Here is a 15246-nt window from a genome sequence, read left to right as displayed (position 1 = left end):
CATGCGATTCATATCCGTTGAATTGTCTCCCCTGCACACTCGAATACCGTGCTTTAAGGGGGAAATGGAAGGAATTTCAATGATCATTAGGTACTCATCAAAATTTCCATACACAACATTATGTATTTCAGCCGTCTACAGGAAATTTTGCGCTATCCGGCGTGAAATTGCAGGCCCTTTATGGGCTAGGTTTACAGCAGTATTGCTGCATGAAAATCATACTGTACCTGTTTTATTGGAACCCGCCTTTAGTATATCAGATGATATATGTGGCAATGCTAGCATACTTACCTGGTACAGGGGCTACCGTGATCAGGAACGGCGGTGCCCCCAGGTCGAGGCCTAACCATTGCACTCCGGTCGGGCTGAACCCTGCGATAATCCCAAATGCGGATTACTCGGGTACGCTATTTTTTAGTGTGGGGGTCTGCGTTCGCGCTTACCCCTGTTCATAAAGTAACAAGAGAACAACAATGCCCACGTATATAGCGACATTCAACGCTACATTTACACTTAATCAACATGCTTTATGGTATTGGTTTCCTAAGAAAATGATAAACCAGCAACACAAAGAATGCTACAGAGTACCAAACACAGTATAATTCAACACGTTCAAGCTTTATAATTTCCAAACGAATGGCAATCGTAATTTCATAATGCATTCACATTATGTATGATCTCTTAACATCACCGAAAACTATTTTAATAGTGGTAGCATTTGCTCCGGGTATCATGCAAAATATATTCTTCACATGTCACACAAGGTAGCACACTACAGTAGGACAGCCTGGCCATGGGCGATTTTTTTTGTTAAGCAAATAACTCGTGTATTATGATATGCATAAAAATGAAAAAATAAATGTACACTATAATTGGTATATTCAGTATGAAGTAGTACATACATGCTTCACATTTGTTAAAACAAAATTTAATGAATTGGTACCCGATTTTAAATTTCAGGATTTTCCGAAAGCGCGTTTACAGAGGAAATTTAGTTTTGCCTACAGCGAAAATGGAAGTCCACAGTCAAGGTAAGATAGCAGGAAAACTTAACTTACAACAAATGTCAAAACAAGATTAATTCTGTCTCCGAGATAGAGATATTTAATTTCAAATAGGTTTCGGAACAAAAAAATGTGTCATTTTGGGGTCAAATATCATATTTTGCAATTCTTGAACAATTTTTAAGCTATTACCATGATATTCACAGCTCTAAAAATCACAGAAAAAAAATAAATTTACTTATCCTTCAGAGCTGTATTAAAATTGCAAATACTGTAAAGATTACAAATATATATGCTTTATTAGAGGTAATATGTAAGGTTAACTGGCAATGTTCACATATCTAAAACATGTGCAATATTTTTCAGAATTGGGCATTCTTACTGTACACTGCTACCACAATCAAAATTGTCTCTGAAAGGTGTTTTAGACGACTCAATCTGAGGCAGACGAAAGCGTCAACGAATCTTCGTATTTCACTGTGACTGGACAGCGCTTACATGCAATCAAACTTTCCATACACAACATTATGTATTTCAGTTTCTGTCTACGGGAAATTTTGCGCTGTCAGGCGAGAAATTGCCGGCCCTATTTGAGCTAGGTTTACAACAGTATTGCTGCATGAACATTCTACTGTACCTCTTTTATTGAAACCAGGCTTTCAAAGAATTTACATGTCGTACTATTGATCGAGTTCTACGTATTCAAAGTATTTCAATATGTTCCATTCCCGTTGTCCCTTGAACATCACTGACATTAAAACTAAAGTTATTGAATTGAAAATGTATCAATTTTCATTTTGGTATACACCATTCGAGAACTGACATTCCATTCACGAACATTAAATCCTGGAGCAAAACATGCGATTCATATCCGTTGAATTGTCTCCCCTGCACACTCGAATACCGTGCTTTAAGGGGGAAAAGGAAAGAATTTCAATGATCATTAGGTACTCATCAAAATTTCCATACACAACATTATGTATTTCAGCCGTCTACAGGAAATTTTGCGCTATCCGGCGTGAAATTGCAGGCCCTTTATGGGCTAGGTTTACAGCAGTATTGCTGCATGAAAATCATACTGTACCTGTTTTATTGGAACCCGCCTTTAGTATATCAGATGATATATGTGGCAATGCTAGCATACTTACCTGGTACAGGGGCTACCGTGATCAGGAACGGCGGTGCCCCCAGGTCGAGGCCTAACCATTGCACTCCGGTCGGGCTGAACCCTGCGATAATCCCAAATGCGGATTACTCGGGTACGCTATTTTTTAGTGTGGGGGTCTGCGTTCGCGCTAACCCCTGTTCATAAAGTAACAAGAGAACAACAATGCCCACGTATATAGCGACATTCAACGCTACATTTACACTTAATCAACATGCTTTATGGTATTGGTTTCCTAAGAAAATGATAAACCAGCAACACAAAGAATGCTACAGAGTACCAAACACAGTATAATTCAACACGTTCAAGCTTTATAATTTCCAAACGAATGGCAATCGTAATTTCATAATGCATTCACATTATGTATGATCTCTTAACATCACCGAAAACTATTTTAATAGTGGTAGCATTTGCTCCGGGTATCATGCAAAATATATTCTTCACATGTCACACAAGGTAGCACACTACAGTAGGACAGCCTGGCCATGGGCGATTTTTTTTGTTAAGCAAATAACTCCTGTATTATGATATGCATAAAAATGAAAAAATAAATGTACACTATAATTGGTATATTCAGTATGAAGTAGTACATACATGCTTCACATTTGTTAAAACAAAATTTAATGAATTGGTTCCCGATTTTAAATTTCAGGATTTTCCGAAAGCGCGTTTACAGAGGAAATTTAGTTTTGCCTACAGCGAAAATGGAAGTCCACCGTCAAGGTAAGATAGCAGGAAAACTTAACTTACAACAAATGTCAAAACAAGATTAATTCTGACTCCGAGATAGAGATATTTAATTTCAAATAGGTTTCGGAACAAAAAATTGTGTCATTTTGGGGTCAAATATCATATTTTGCAATTCTTGAACAATTTTTAAGCTGTTACCATGATATTCACAGCTCTAAAAATCACAGAAAAAAATAAATTTACTTATCCTTCAGAGCTGTATTAAAATTGCAAATACTGTAAAGATTACAAATATATATGCTTTATTAGAGGTAATATGTAAGGTTAACTGGCAATGTTCACATATCTAAAACATGTGCAATATTTTTCAGAATTGGGCATTCTTACTGTACACTGCTACCACAATCAAAATTGTCTCTGAAAGGTGTTTTAGACGACTCAATCTGAGGCAGACGAAAGCGTCAACGAATCTTCGTATTTCTCTGTGACTGGACAGCGCTTACATGCAATCAAACTTTCCATACACAACATTATGTATTTCAGTTTCTGTCTACGGGAAATTTTGCGCTGTCAGGCGAGAAATTGCCGGCCCTATTTGAGCTAGGTTTACAACAGTATTGCTGCATGAACATTCTACTGTACCTCTTTTATTGAAACCAGGCTTTCAAAGAATTTACATGTCGTACTATTGATCGAGTTCTACGTATTCAAAGTATTTCAATATGTTCCATTCCCGTTGTCCCTTGAACATCACTGACATTAAAACTAAAGTTATTGAATTGAAAATGTATCAATTTTCATTTTGGTATACACCATTCGAGAACTGACATTCCATTCACGAACATTAAATCCTGGAGCAAAACATGCGATTCATATCCGTTGAATTGTCTCCCCTGCACACTCGAATACCGTGCTTTAAGGGGGAAAAGGAAAGAATTTCAATGATCATTAGGTACTCATCAAAACTTCCATACACAACATTATGTATTTCAGCCATCTACAGGAAATTTTGCGCTATCCGGCGTGAAATTGCCGGCCCTATTTGAGCTAGGTTTACAACAGTATTGCTGCATGAACATTCTACTGTACCTCTTTTATTGAAACCAGGCTTTCAAAGAATTTACATGTCGTACTATTGATCGAGTTCTACGTATTCAAAGTATTTCAATATGTTCCATCCCCGTTGTCCCTTGAACATCACTGACATTAAAACTAAAGTTATTGAATTGAAAATGTATCAATTTTCATTTTGGTATACACCATTCGAGAACTGACATTCCATTCACGAACATTAAATCCTGGAGCAAAACATGCGATTCATATCCGTTGAATTGTCTCCCCTGCACACTCGAATACCGTGCTTTAAGGGGGAAAAGGAAAGAATTTCAATGATCATTAGGTACTCATCAAAATTTCCATACACAACATTATGTATTTCAGCCGTCTACAGGAAATTTTGCGCTATCCGGCGTGAAATTGCAGGCCCTTTATGGGCTAGGTTTACAGCAGTATTGCTGCATGAAAATCATACTGTACCTGTTTTATTGAAACTAGGCTTTCAAAGAATTTACATGTCGTACTATTGATCGAGTTCTACGTATTCAAAGTATTTCAATATGTTCCATTCCCGTTGTCCCTTGAACATCACTGACATTAAAACTAAAGTTATTGAATTGAAAATGTATCAATTTTCATTTTGGTATACACCATTCGAGAACTGACATTCCATTCACGAACATTAAATCCTGGAGCAAAACATGCGATTCATATCCGTTGAATTGTCTCCCCTGCACACTCGAGTACCGTGCTTTAAGGGGGAAAAGGAAAGAATTTCAATGATCATTAGGTACTCATCAAAATTTCCATACACAACATTATGTATTTCAGCCGTCTACAGGAAATTTTGCGCTATCCGGCGTGAAATTGCAGGCCCTTTATGGGCTAGGTTTACAGCAGTATTGCTGCATGAAAATCATACTGTACCTCTTTTATTGAAACTAGGCTTTCAAAGAATTTACATGTCGTACTATTGATCGAGTTCTACGTATTCAAAGTATTTCAATATGTTCCATTCCCGTTGTCCCTTGAACATCACTGACATTAAAACTAAAGTTATTGAATTGAAAATGTATCAATTTTCATTTTGGTGTACACCATTCGAGAACTGACATTCCATTCACGAACATTAAATCCTGGAGCAAAACATGCGATTCATATCCGTTGAATTGTCTCCCCTGCACACTCGAATACCGTGCTTTAAGGGGGAAAAGGAAAGAATTTCAATGATCATTAGGTACTCATCAAAATTTCCATACACAACATTATGTATTTCAGCCGTCTACAGGAAATTTTGCGCTATCCGGCGTGAAATTGCAGGCCCTTTATGGGCTAGGTTTACAGCAGTATTGCTGCATGAAAATCATACTGTACCTGTTTTATTGGAACCCGCCTTTAGTATATCAGATGATATATGTGGCAATGCTAGCATACTTACCTGGTACAGGGGCTACCAATATGGAATCCACCAATACCAGTCATAATCATGTCGATTTAGACGTGTTGCAGAGGTCCGTGCGCTTGTTTGTTTCCGGGTCCAGGAGACAAACAGTTACACGTTTTGAAATAGTGAAGCTGTTGCTGGCCGCTGGTGTTCCTGGGAAGGAGATAGTTTCCGTTTTTAGATTAGAGGCACCCAACGCATGGTTCGTGACCTTGAACTCGGAAGATCTCGTTGATGACGTGGTTGGGAAGGGACCGATGAGACAGCCACATTTTACCTTGTCTCCAGAGCGTTGTGACCAACGCCGCCTATCTCTCCGGGTCCAATGGTTGCCCACCTGGATATCAGATGATGCCATTGCTGCGTATTTTCATCAACTGTATGGCAAGGTTATTAACATTTCAAGGGAGACAACGACAGTTGGCACAGTTTTATTGGAAACCGGTACGAGGGAGATAACCATGGTAATCAGAGAGGGTGACCAAGACAGGATCCCTTACAGAGCCCGACTGTTTGGCAAAGTGGCCCTTATCATGGTACCTGGACGACCTCCGATATGCCTACGGTGTCAGCAGGTGGGACATGTGCGTTCCCAATGTCCCGGGAGATCCGAACCGACGACTCGGGTGTCTTACGCTAAGGCAGCCCAGTCGTCGGAGTCTCTGACTGAGCAGAGCACACCAGCTAGCCCTGAAGTTGCTGCCGCGAGCCCCTCAGCCGGAGGGAGCGGTCCTGTGTCAAGTCCACCGGTTCCAGAGAGTGGTCCGACCGCGAGCCCCTCGCCCGGAGGGAGCGGTGCAGAGGTATCGATTAAGCGGCCTATTCGGGAGATTGATGAGGACGGGTTTCAAGTGTCGAAGAAGGGGCGCCACACTCCTCGTTCGCCGATGATACTCTCCAACGGAGATATCATGCCCGGACAGTATACCCCAGAGGAGGACAGTGACATGGAGGATGATGCTGATCAGTCAGGAGACAACCTCGTGATTGACGAGGATTCGTCCGGAGTTGTTTGATAGTGTTTCCCCCTTCTTTTTTGGATAACGGACATTGAACTTTTATGATTTCATTTATGGCGGCGGCATTGCGATTCATTTACGACCCATGCGTGTCTACGGACTATGAGTTTCGTCTCACCTTGAAGGTGTTTATAGTAAGTGTCACTCTATTTTGGTTTCATTGTTTGCCTTTTATTTCCATTGAATGTTATATTTTTGATGGTATCTATCATCCTCCATACTTGGGATACACTGTGTGTGTACGTCCGTATCATTATTTGTTACCTGGAATCCAAATGTATAGGATGTTTTGTATCTGTTATACTGCAGTACAACACATTGTCTCGCATTGTTATCTTTTTTTCCAATTTCAATTTCACCTATTCACTGTTTTTGCTACCATTCAACAATGCCTGTTTTTAACTATAAAAGCCTTGTCAGTATTCGAGCCTGAACTAAATATCCTTTCATCACAGCTTGTTGGTAATGTATCGTTAGCTTTGTTTATTGTGGATGTTTTGTTTTGCGATATAATATGCATTTATCGATGCTTACCTATTGGTATTATTTTCAATTTTATTCATTATAAAACTAGTAATAGTTTTCATTGTTCAGCTGTGTTGATTTTGTATACATGTACATATAGTGATTATTCTTTTGTTGGTATTAAGCTGACAGTACGCTTGCGTACGCTTTACCGATCTACTCGGGGCGCGTGTTTTGAGAGTCACTCTCGTGCACTCGATACCTTACCTGTGTTCCGGTCGGGTGGTCACGTTTATTGTATAGTCGATAGTCATTTGAATGTGGTTGTTTTTATACTCACCGGTGGTCCTCGCTTCGTCATTGTACGTATATTTTGTTTTATTACGCTTGTCGGTCGAGTGTGTCGTTTTATTCTCGACGCGTGGTCGTGCGCGCGCTTACCTTACCTGTGTTGGATTATGTGTTGTTGGTTCCTTTTTTACCTGTGTCTTGTATTCAGTTCTATAAAATATAAACATAGTAATAATGATTAATACAACAGATGGTATAAATATAATAACATGGAATTGTAACGGGTTTTTATCTAAGTCTAGACAGTATGAACTGAGTGATTTTGTTCATAATAATGATATACATATTGTTCTTTTGCAAGAGACCCATGTGTCAAATCTGTCAGTCGGTAAGAGGATAGAAGATTTTTTTAAATGTAAAGCTATTTGGAATTTTGGTACCTTCAATAGTAGGGGCACTGCCGTATTATTTTTTATTGACGTTAACTTACAAGAATTTTATTTAGATAGGGAGGGCAGAGCCATGTTTGTGGATTTTAAATATATGGACTGTGAATACAGAATTATTAATGTGTACGCCCCCAACATTGATGAAGAACGTAAATTATTTTTTGATGATATAGTTCGTCATTTTTCGTGTAGAAGACCGGTTATTTTTGCAGGTGATTTTAACTGTATAGAGAACAATTACATTGATAAGATCGGTGGTAATCCTAAGCGTGGTCTCACTGGTAGTTTGTTTTTAAAAAAAACTTATGTCATGATTTCAAGTTGTTTGAAACTTTTCGTTCGCTATTCCCCAATGTCGTTTCTACGACTTGGCATGGTAATGGTGTTTCATGTAGATTAGATCGTTTTTATATTTCGTCTCTTTTAAAAGAATATTTAGTAGATTGCAGGATTTATCCGTCTGGTGGTTCCGATCATGATTTTGTGTTTCTCAAAATTAAATTATTTTCTGAGGCTAAGTTTGGGCCTTTTTATTGGAAACTTAATAATAGTATTTTGACCGATAGAGCCTTCCAGATAGCTTTTAAAACGTTTTGGCTCGATTTAGTTAAAGATAAGCCTGTTTCTTTGGAAGATTGGGACGATTGTAAGGCTATAATTAAATATTTTATTGTCGAATATTGTAAACGTAAGACTAAGGTCAAGCGTTCTGTTGTTAAAGCTTTACAGGAGAAATACAATAAGTTGTATTGTTTAGAAAAGCAGTCCCCTGGTGAGTTTATTGACCAGGTTCAGTCTATTAAGAGACAGTTACGTGATTTTCACTCAGAGAGTTTTAAAGGGTCTATGATTAGATCCAGAGCCAATTTTTTGGATTTTTCTGAAAAACCTTCAAGGTATTTCCTTAAAATGGAAAGTGATAGAGGTAAGAAGAAATTCATAGAGAAAATTGACTTACCTGATACTTCTTCTTCTGTTTCTAATTCTAGTGATATTTTGACTGCTTTTCGGGATTTTTATGTGAAACTTTTTACTGAGGAAGCTATCAATTTTAAATTGGCCGATTCCTTTTGTGAAAATCTTCCAAGACTTAACGCACTTGATATGTCAATGTGTGAGGGTCCTATAGAAAAACAGGAAATTCTCGTTGCGTTAAGACACATGAGAAACAATAAGTCCCCTGGTAGTGATGGTTTAACTAAAGAATTTTATCTTACGTTTTTTGATTTGTTAGGTGATCAGCTCGTACTGTTATATAATGCCGTTTTTCAGAGGGGTGAGCTGTGTGACACCCAAAAATTATCTTATATCTCTCTATTGTGTAAAGACCCAAATAACTCTTGTAATATGAAAAACTGGAGGCCTATTTCCCTTCTTAACATAGACTATAAAATTTTATCTAAGGTGATTACTAATAGATTAGGTAAAGTAATTGATAAACTTGTTGGCACAGACCAGACATGTGCGATAAGAGAGCGATCTATTTTTGAAAATTGTCATTTACTCCGTAACATTGTTGACTATGTTGATCAAAAAGACTTAAAATGTGCATTTATATCTCTAGACCAAGAGAAAGCGTTTGATAGAGTGAATTACGATTTTTTATTTAAGGTACTTACCGCTTTCAACTTTGGACCCGATTTTATCAGGTGGGTCAGTGTTTTATACAAAAATGTCCATTCGTCCGTCATTGTTAATGGGTTTATTTCTGACCCCTTCCCCATCACTCGTGGTGTAAGACAAGGCTGTAGCTTATCTCCCCTTTTATACGTTTTGGTATTGGAACCCTTTGCAAAAAAGGTCCGTGACGATCCTGAAATAATTGGTGTAAAGTTACCGGGTTCCTCTCAGTCGGCCAAAATTTCCCTTTATGCTGATGATAGTACTGGTATATGCTGCACAGTCTCGTCTATTTCAAAATTGTTTTCATGGTGTGATTTGTATGGCAGAGCGTCAGGGGCTAAATTAAATAAGCAGAAAAGTAAGGGAATTTGGCTTGGGAAATGGAAATCACGTTCAGATCATCCTTTTGGCATTAGTTGGGTGGAAAAACATAAAATTTGTGGGGTTCTAGTTGGAAATAACGTCACCCCTGACGACATTTGGCAGCCAGTTTTTAAAAAATTATCAAGGACCTTAGATTTATGGAAACTTTGGAATTTATCATTTACACAAAAATCTATTGTTATAAAGGTCCTTGCTTGCAGCAAAATATGGTATATCGGTACTGTTGTCATAATGCCAAGGCATTATTTAGAACTCTTTCAGAGAATTTTGTTTAGATTTTTATGGAATTCTAAGTCGGAGCCACTTGCGCGCTCCGTAGCCTATGCTTCTCCTACTAGTGGTGGACTTGCTATAGTTAATATAAAAGTTAAACTTCAAGCTATTTACTTGAAACATTTGCAGAATTTCATTTTTAAAGATACACAGGCCAAATGGAGGTATTTTACCATGTACTGGCTTTCATTAGATTTGCGTGAATATTTTTCATCTGTTGACAATAATTCTCCTCATAGCAAGTGGTGTCCTACGTTTTATACTCGTATTTATATAATTTTTAAGAAATATATCAAGGATTTTCCAAAGTCCAACATTAAATCAGTGACAACCAAGGAGTTGTATGGTACGTTATTATCTGGTGTCATCACCACACCACGAATTGTCAGGATTTTTCCTACTATAGATTTTGCTCCTGTTTTTCTCAATATTTCCAATAAGTTTTTAGATACCCGCTCTCGGGATGTAGTGTTTAAAATCGTACATGAAATTCTACCTGTAAATTTCAGAATGTATAGGTTTGGTATTGAGTCGTCTAAGTATTGTACATTTTGTAGTGGTTTTGAAACAATTTCACATTTGTTTTTTGAGTGTCCTTTTATTCAGCCTTTAGTTTCTTTAGTAAATTCATGGATTCACCAGATCTCAGAGAACAAAATTCCCACTGATTCGGCACTTTGGCGTTTTCACTCCCCAGTCAGTCTCACTCTAAAAGTAAAGACTCTTGTTTTATTTCTAGTGGCAGAATCCTTATCTTCTATTTGGAATATCCGTTGCGTTAAAAAATACGACAGAAAGTCTCCCACTTCTAATTCTCTTGTCTGCCACTTTCTTAGCAGTATAATTCTCCGTATCAGGTCCGATTTCGCTCGCTTCCCTATAAACATCTTCTCTGAGTACTGGTGTACTACAGATATTTTTTGTGCTGTGCGAGATGATGAATTAATTTTCAATCTTCCCTTGTGATTTTTACTTTTTGTGTATATTAAGTTTTTGTTTATATATGAGTTTTCGTGATTTTGCATTGATCTTTCACAGGACCTAAAATATTTTGATGATTTCTGTCTGTATTATATTAATACAGAGTCATGGATATTCTAGCGTAGATAATTTTGTTTATTCCAGTTGATCTAGGTTTATGTATTGTACATCGTCGTTGTAGGGATAATTGCACCTTACCGGGGTTACCGGTTGTCCATAGTTTACTGACGTCATAGAGGCTTGTCTCGTGACGTTTTTATTTGTAAATCTGTAAATAAAACCATTTTATCAAAAAAAAAAAAAAAAAAAGGTGCCCCCAGGTCGAGGCCTAACCATTGCACTCCGGTCGGGCTGAACCCTGCGATAATCCCAAATGCGGATTACTCGGGTACGCTATTTTTTAGTGTGGGGGTCTGCGTTCGCGCTAACCCCTGTTCATAAAGTAACAAGAGAACAACAATGCCCACGTATATAGCGACATTCAACGCTACATTTACACTTAATCAACATGCTTTATGGTATTGGTTTCCTAAGAAAATGATAAACCAGCAACACAAAGAATGCTACAGAGTACCAAACACAGTATAATTCAACACGTTCAAGCTTTATAATTTCCAAACGAATGGCAATCGTAATTTCATAATGCATTCACATTATGTATGATCTCTTAACATCACCGAAAACTATTTTAATAGTGGTAGCATTTGCTCCGGGTATCATGCAAAATATATTCTTCACATGTCACACAAGGTAGCACACTACAGTAGGACAGCCTGGCCATGGGCGATTTTTTTTGTTAAGCAAATAACTCCTGTATTATGATATGCATAAAAATGAAAAAATAAATGTACACTATAATTGGTATATTCAGTATGAAGTAGTACATACATGCTTCACATTTGTTAAAACAAAATTTAATGAATTGGTTCCCGATTTTAAATTTCAGGATTTTCCGAAAGCGCGTTTACAGAGGAAATTTAGTTTTGCCTACAGCGAAAATGGAAGTCCACAGTCAAGGTAAGATAGCAGGAAAACTTAACTTACAACAAATGTCAAAACAAGATTAATTCTGTCTCCGAGATAGAGATATTTAATTTCAAATAGGTTTCGGAACAAAAAATTGTGTCATTTTGGGGTCAAATATCATATTTTGCAATTCTTGAGCAATTTTTAAGCTGTTACCATGATATTCACAGCTCTAAAAATCACAGAAAAAAATAAATTTACTTATCCTTCAGAGCTGTATTAAAATTGCAAATACTGTAAAGATTACAAATATATATGCTTTATTAGAGGTAATATGTAAGGTTAACTGGCAATGTTCACATATCTAAAACATGTGCAATATTTTTCAGAATTGGGCATTCTTACTGTACACTGCTACCACAATCAAAATTGTCTCTGAAAGGTGTTTTAGACGACTCAATCTGAGGCAGACGAAAGCGTCAACGAATCTTCGTATTTCTCTGTGACTGGACAGCGCTTACATGCAACCAAACTTTCCATACACAACATTATGTATTTCAGTTTCTGTCTACGGGAAATTTTGCGCTGTCAGGCGAGAAATTGCCGGCCCTATTTGAGCTAGGTTTACAACAGTATTGCTGCATGAACATTCTACTGTACCTCTTTTATTGAAACCAGGCTTTCAAAGAATTTACATGTCGTACTATTGATCGAGTTCTACGTATTCAAAGTATTTCAATATGTTCCATTCCCGTTGTCCCTTGAACATCACTGACATTAAAACTAAAGTTATTGAATTGAAAATGTATCAATTTTCATTTTGGTATACACCATTCGAGAACTGACATTCCATTCATGAACATTAAATCCTGGAGCAAAACATGCGATTCATATCCGTTGAATTGTCTCCCCTGCACACTCGAATACCGTGCTTTAAGGGGGAAAAGGAAAGAATTTCAATGATCATTAGGTACTCATCAAAATTTCCATACACAACATTATGTATTTCAGCCGTCTACAGGAAATTTTGCGCTATCCGGCGTGAAATTGCAGGCCCTTTATGGGCTAGGTTTACAGCAGTATTGCTGCATGAAAATCATACTGTACCTGTTTTATTGGAACCCGCCTTTAGTATATCAGATGATATATGTGTGGCAATGCTAGCATACTTACCTGGTACAGGGGCTACCTCAATCCAGTCTAGTATTATGGCCAACGCTGACAGTATGAGCCGTCATATCGACGTTGATATGTTAAAAAGGACCGTCCGGATGGTTGTTACTGGACCTAGACGCCATACGGTGACACGTTTTGAAGTTGTCCAATGTTTGTTGGGAGGAGGCCTACCAGGAGAGGTGATATGCTCTGTGTTCCGGTGTGAGTCGCCAAACACGTGGTTTGTGACTGTTGAGGATGAGGTCACCGTTGACAGTATCATTGAAAGGGGCCCTATTAAGGAAAAATACTTTACGTTGTCCCCTGATCGGTGTGATCAGAGACGTTTGACGGTTCGTGTACAGTGGCTACCGTCTTGGATAGCAGATGACTCCATTGCAGAGTATTTCGCAGAGTTTTTTGGTAAAGTTGTCAACATTTCCCGGGAGACAACCGCAATTGGCAAAGTTACCTTGGAGACGGGCACAAGGGTTATCACACTGATTATTCGGGAAGGGGACCAGGATCGCATCCCTTACAAGGCGAAGCTATTTGGCAAGACGGCACTGATCATGGTGCCTGGCCGTCCGCCAGTGTGCCTGAGGTGCCAGCAGGTGGGGCATGTTCGATCCCAGTGTCCGGGGAGGCCCACAGAGACTGGTAGGGGGTCGTATGCCTCAAAGGTGGCCGGGTCTACGGCCTCTTTGCCGCCACACGACCAGGTCCCTGCCAGTCAGCCAGAACAGCCAGTACCGGAGCAGCCGACGGAGGAGTCCGCGAGCCCCTCGTCCGGAGGGAGCGGTGCCTTGGATATCACCTCAGGGAAACGTGGTCCCGAGGTCGACGAGGAGGGATTCCAGGTCACCAAGAGGGGGAAGCATTCCGCTTCATCCCCAGCACTGCAGACGGACGGGACTTTGGTTCCTGGACAGGATTCGGTAATGGAGTGTGATGATGGTGAGGGGGGTGAGACCCTATCAGTCATTTCGGAGGGGGATTGGTTAGTTATTGACTTGGACAGTGGTGGCTCCTCATAGACTGTTTATTTTTGTTAATTTTGGTTATGAACACTATCCACACATATCGACAATGGCGGCGGTTCGGCGATCCCTTTATGACCACAGCGTGTCCATGGACTTTGAGACCACAACCTTTATGGTGTTTCATTTGATGGTATATTTATTCGTTAAGTTTTGTCAACTTTTTCAGTGTGTCAACTTTTACCTTTACTATATGTTTTCTAGTGTTCAACTTTGCCAGTTTTGTTGTTGTAGTGCCTTGTTAGCTTTTTCTAGTGATTTTTTTCTATCAAAACTATCTCAGATTTTCGTTTCAGTGTTGATTCATTAAAAATTTATTATTAATGTATTTGGTTGGTTAGTCTCTATAGGGATGTTTGATATAGATGATATTGTAGTTTCTATCTACTTTATTGATAAGAATTTTATTATAAAGCCTTTTTACACAGTGATTGTCATTGTCGAAGTTGGCAAAGCATTGTCATTTGGTTACGTAACATTCCTTTTATGTTTGAAGAAGTTTATATATAAATTGTGTATAATACTGATTGCGGGTGATCAGTATTATCTCTGTGTAGTTATTTTTACCCTTGAATTGCATGGTTTGATATTTACCTTTACTTTGTTAATAAAAATTAATATTTCAGTATGTTTGATTAAGCTGACAATACGTGAATGTCCGCTAAGCCAGCGGTATCAGGTCGCGTGTACCGAGAGCTACTCACGTGCGTATTTTATTTTACCTGTGTTCCGGTTCGGTGCTCGGCATTTTTGTCTCGCGCTATCTACCCGCGGCGCTGTATTTGTATTTGATATTCAGTGGTGTGGACGGACTTTGTACTCCGCCTTCTCACTGTATACATTTGTTGGTTTGTATTATATTCGTCGGTCGCTCGTTTCGTTTAGTCCTCGGTGCGGGGTAGTGCGTGTAGTTACCTTGCCGGTGTCGGATCCGGGTTTGTTTTCTGTATTTAGTTTTGTAAATAAAAAATATTGATAATGATTAATACAACAGATAGTATAAATATAATTACATGGAATTGTAACGGGTTTTTATCTAAGTCGAGACAGTATGAACTAAGTGATTTTGTTCATAATAATGATATACATATTGTTCTTTTGCAAGAGACCCATGTGTCAAATCTGTCAGTCGGTAAGAGGATAGAAGATTTTTTAAAATGTAAAGCTATTTGGAATTTTGGTACCTTCAATAGTAGGGGCACTGCCGTATTATTTTTTATTGACGTTAACTTACAAGAATT

The 15246-nt window shown here is 38.5% G+C and overlaps 1 protein-coding gene, 2 long non-coding RNA genes, 2 other non-coding genes and 1 pseudogene across 5 annotated transcripts; all 6 read left to right on the top strand.

Moving 5' to 3' along the window:
- Positions 1-81: 81 nt before the first annotated feature.
- LOC117316904 lies at positions 82-11280 on the top strand. Its single transcript, XR_004530035.1, has 2 exons — positions 82-324; positions 11155-11280. It is a non-coding gene; the product is annotated as an uncharacterized LOC117316904 (long non-coding RNA).
- LOC117317193 lies at positions 284-448 on the top strand. The gene has a single exon (XR_004530141.1). It is a non-coding gene; the product is annotated as a U1 spliceosomal RNA (small nuclear RNA).
- LOC117316903 lies at positions 452-2311 on the top strand. Its single transcript, XR_004530034.1, has 2 exons — positions 452-1031; positions 1371-2311. It is a non-coding gene; the product is annotated as an uncharacterized LOC117316903 (long non-coding RNA).
- Positions 2145-2309, top strand: LOC117317177. The gene has a single exon (XR_004530131.1). It is a non-coding gene; the product is annotated as a U1 spliceosomal RNA (small nuclear RNA).
- LOC117316902 lies at positions 4668-12328 on the top strand. The gene is made up of 3 exons (XM_033871682.1): positions 4668-6512; positions 11791-11861; positions 12200-12328. The coding sequence occupies exon 1, from the start codon at positions 5272-5274 to the stop codon at positions 6373-6375; it is 1104 nt and encodes a 367-aa protein (XP_033727573.1). The 5' UTR covers positions 4668-5271; the 3' UTR covers positions 6376-6512; positions 11791-11861; positions 12200-12328.
- LOC117317190 lies at positions 11144-11278 on the top strand (annotated as a pseudogene).
- Positions 12329-15246: the final 2918 nt, after the last annotated feature.

This window comes from Pecten maximus, chromosome 18 (genome assembly GCF_902652985.1).
Source record: "Pecten maximus chromosome 18, xPecMax1.1, whole genome shotgun sequence".
In the NCBI taxonomy this organism is placed as follows: Eukaryota; Metazoa; Mollusca; class Bivalvia; order Pectinida; family Pectinidae; genus Pecten; species Pecten maximus.
Note: the sequence above shows the minus strand (reverse complement) of the source record. Positions and strands in the feature narration are given on the sequence as shown.

What these genes read in the sequence shown, in the direction of transcription:
- LOC117316902 (XM_033871682.1), top strand. Translation starts at nt 5,272, where the DNA reads ATGAAAATCATACTGTACCTGTTTTATTGGAACCCGCCTTTAGTATAT.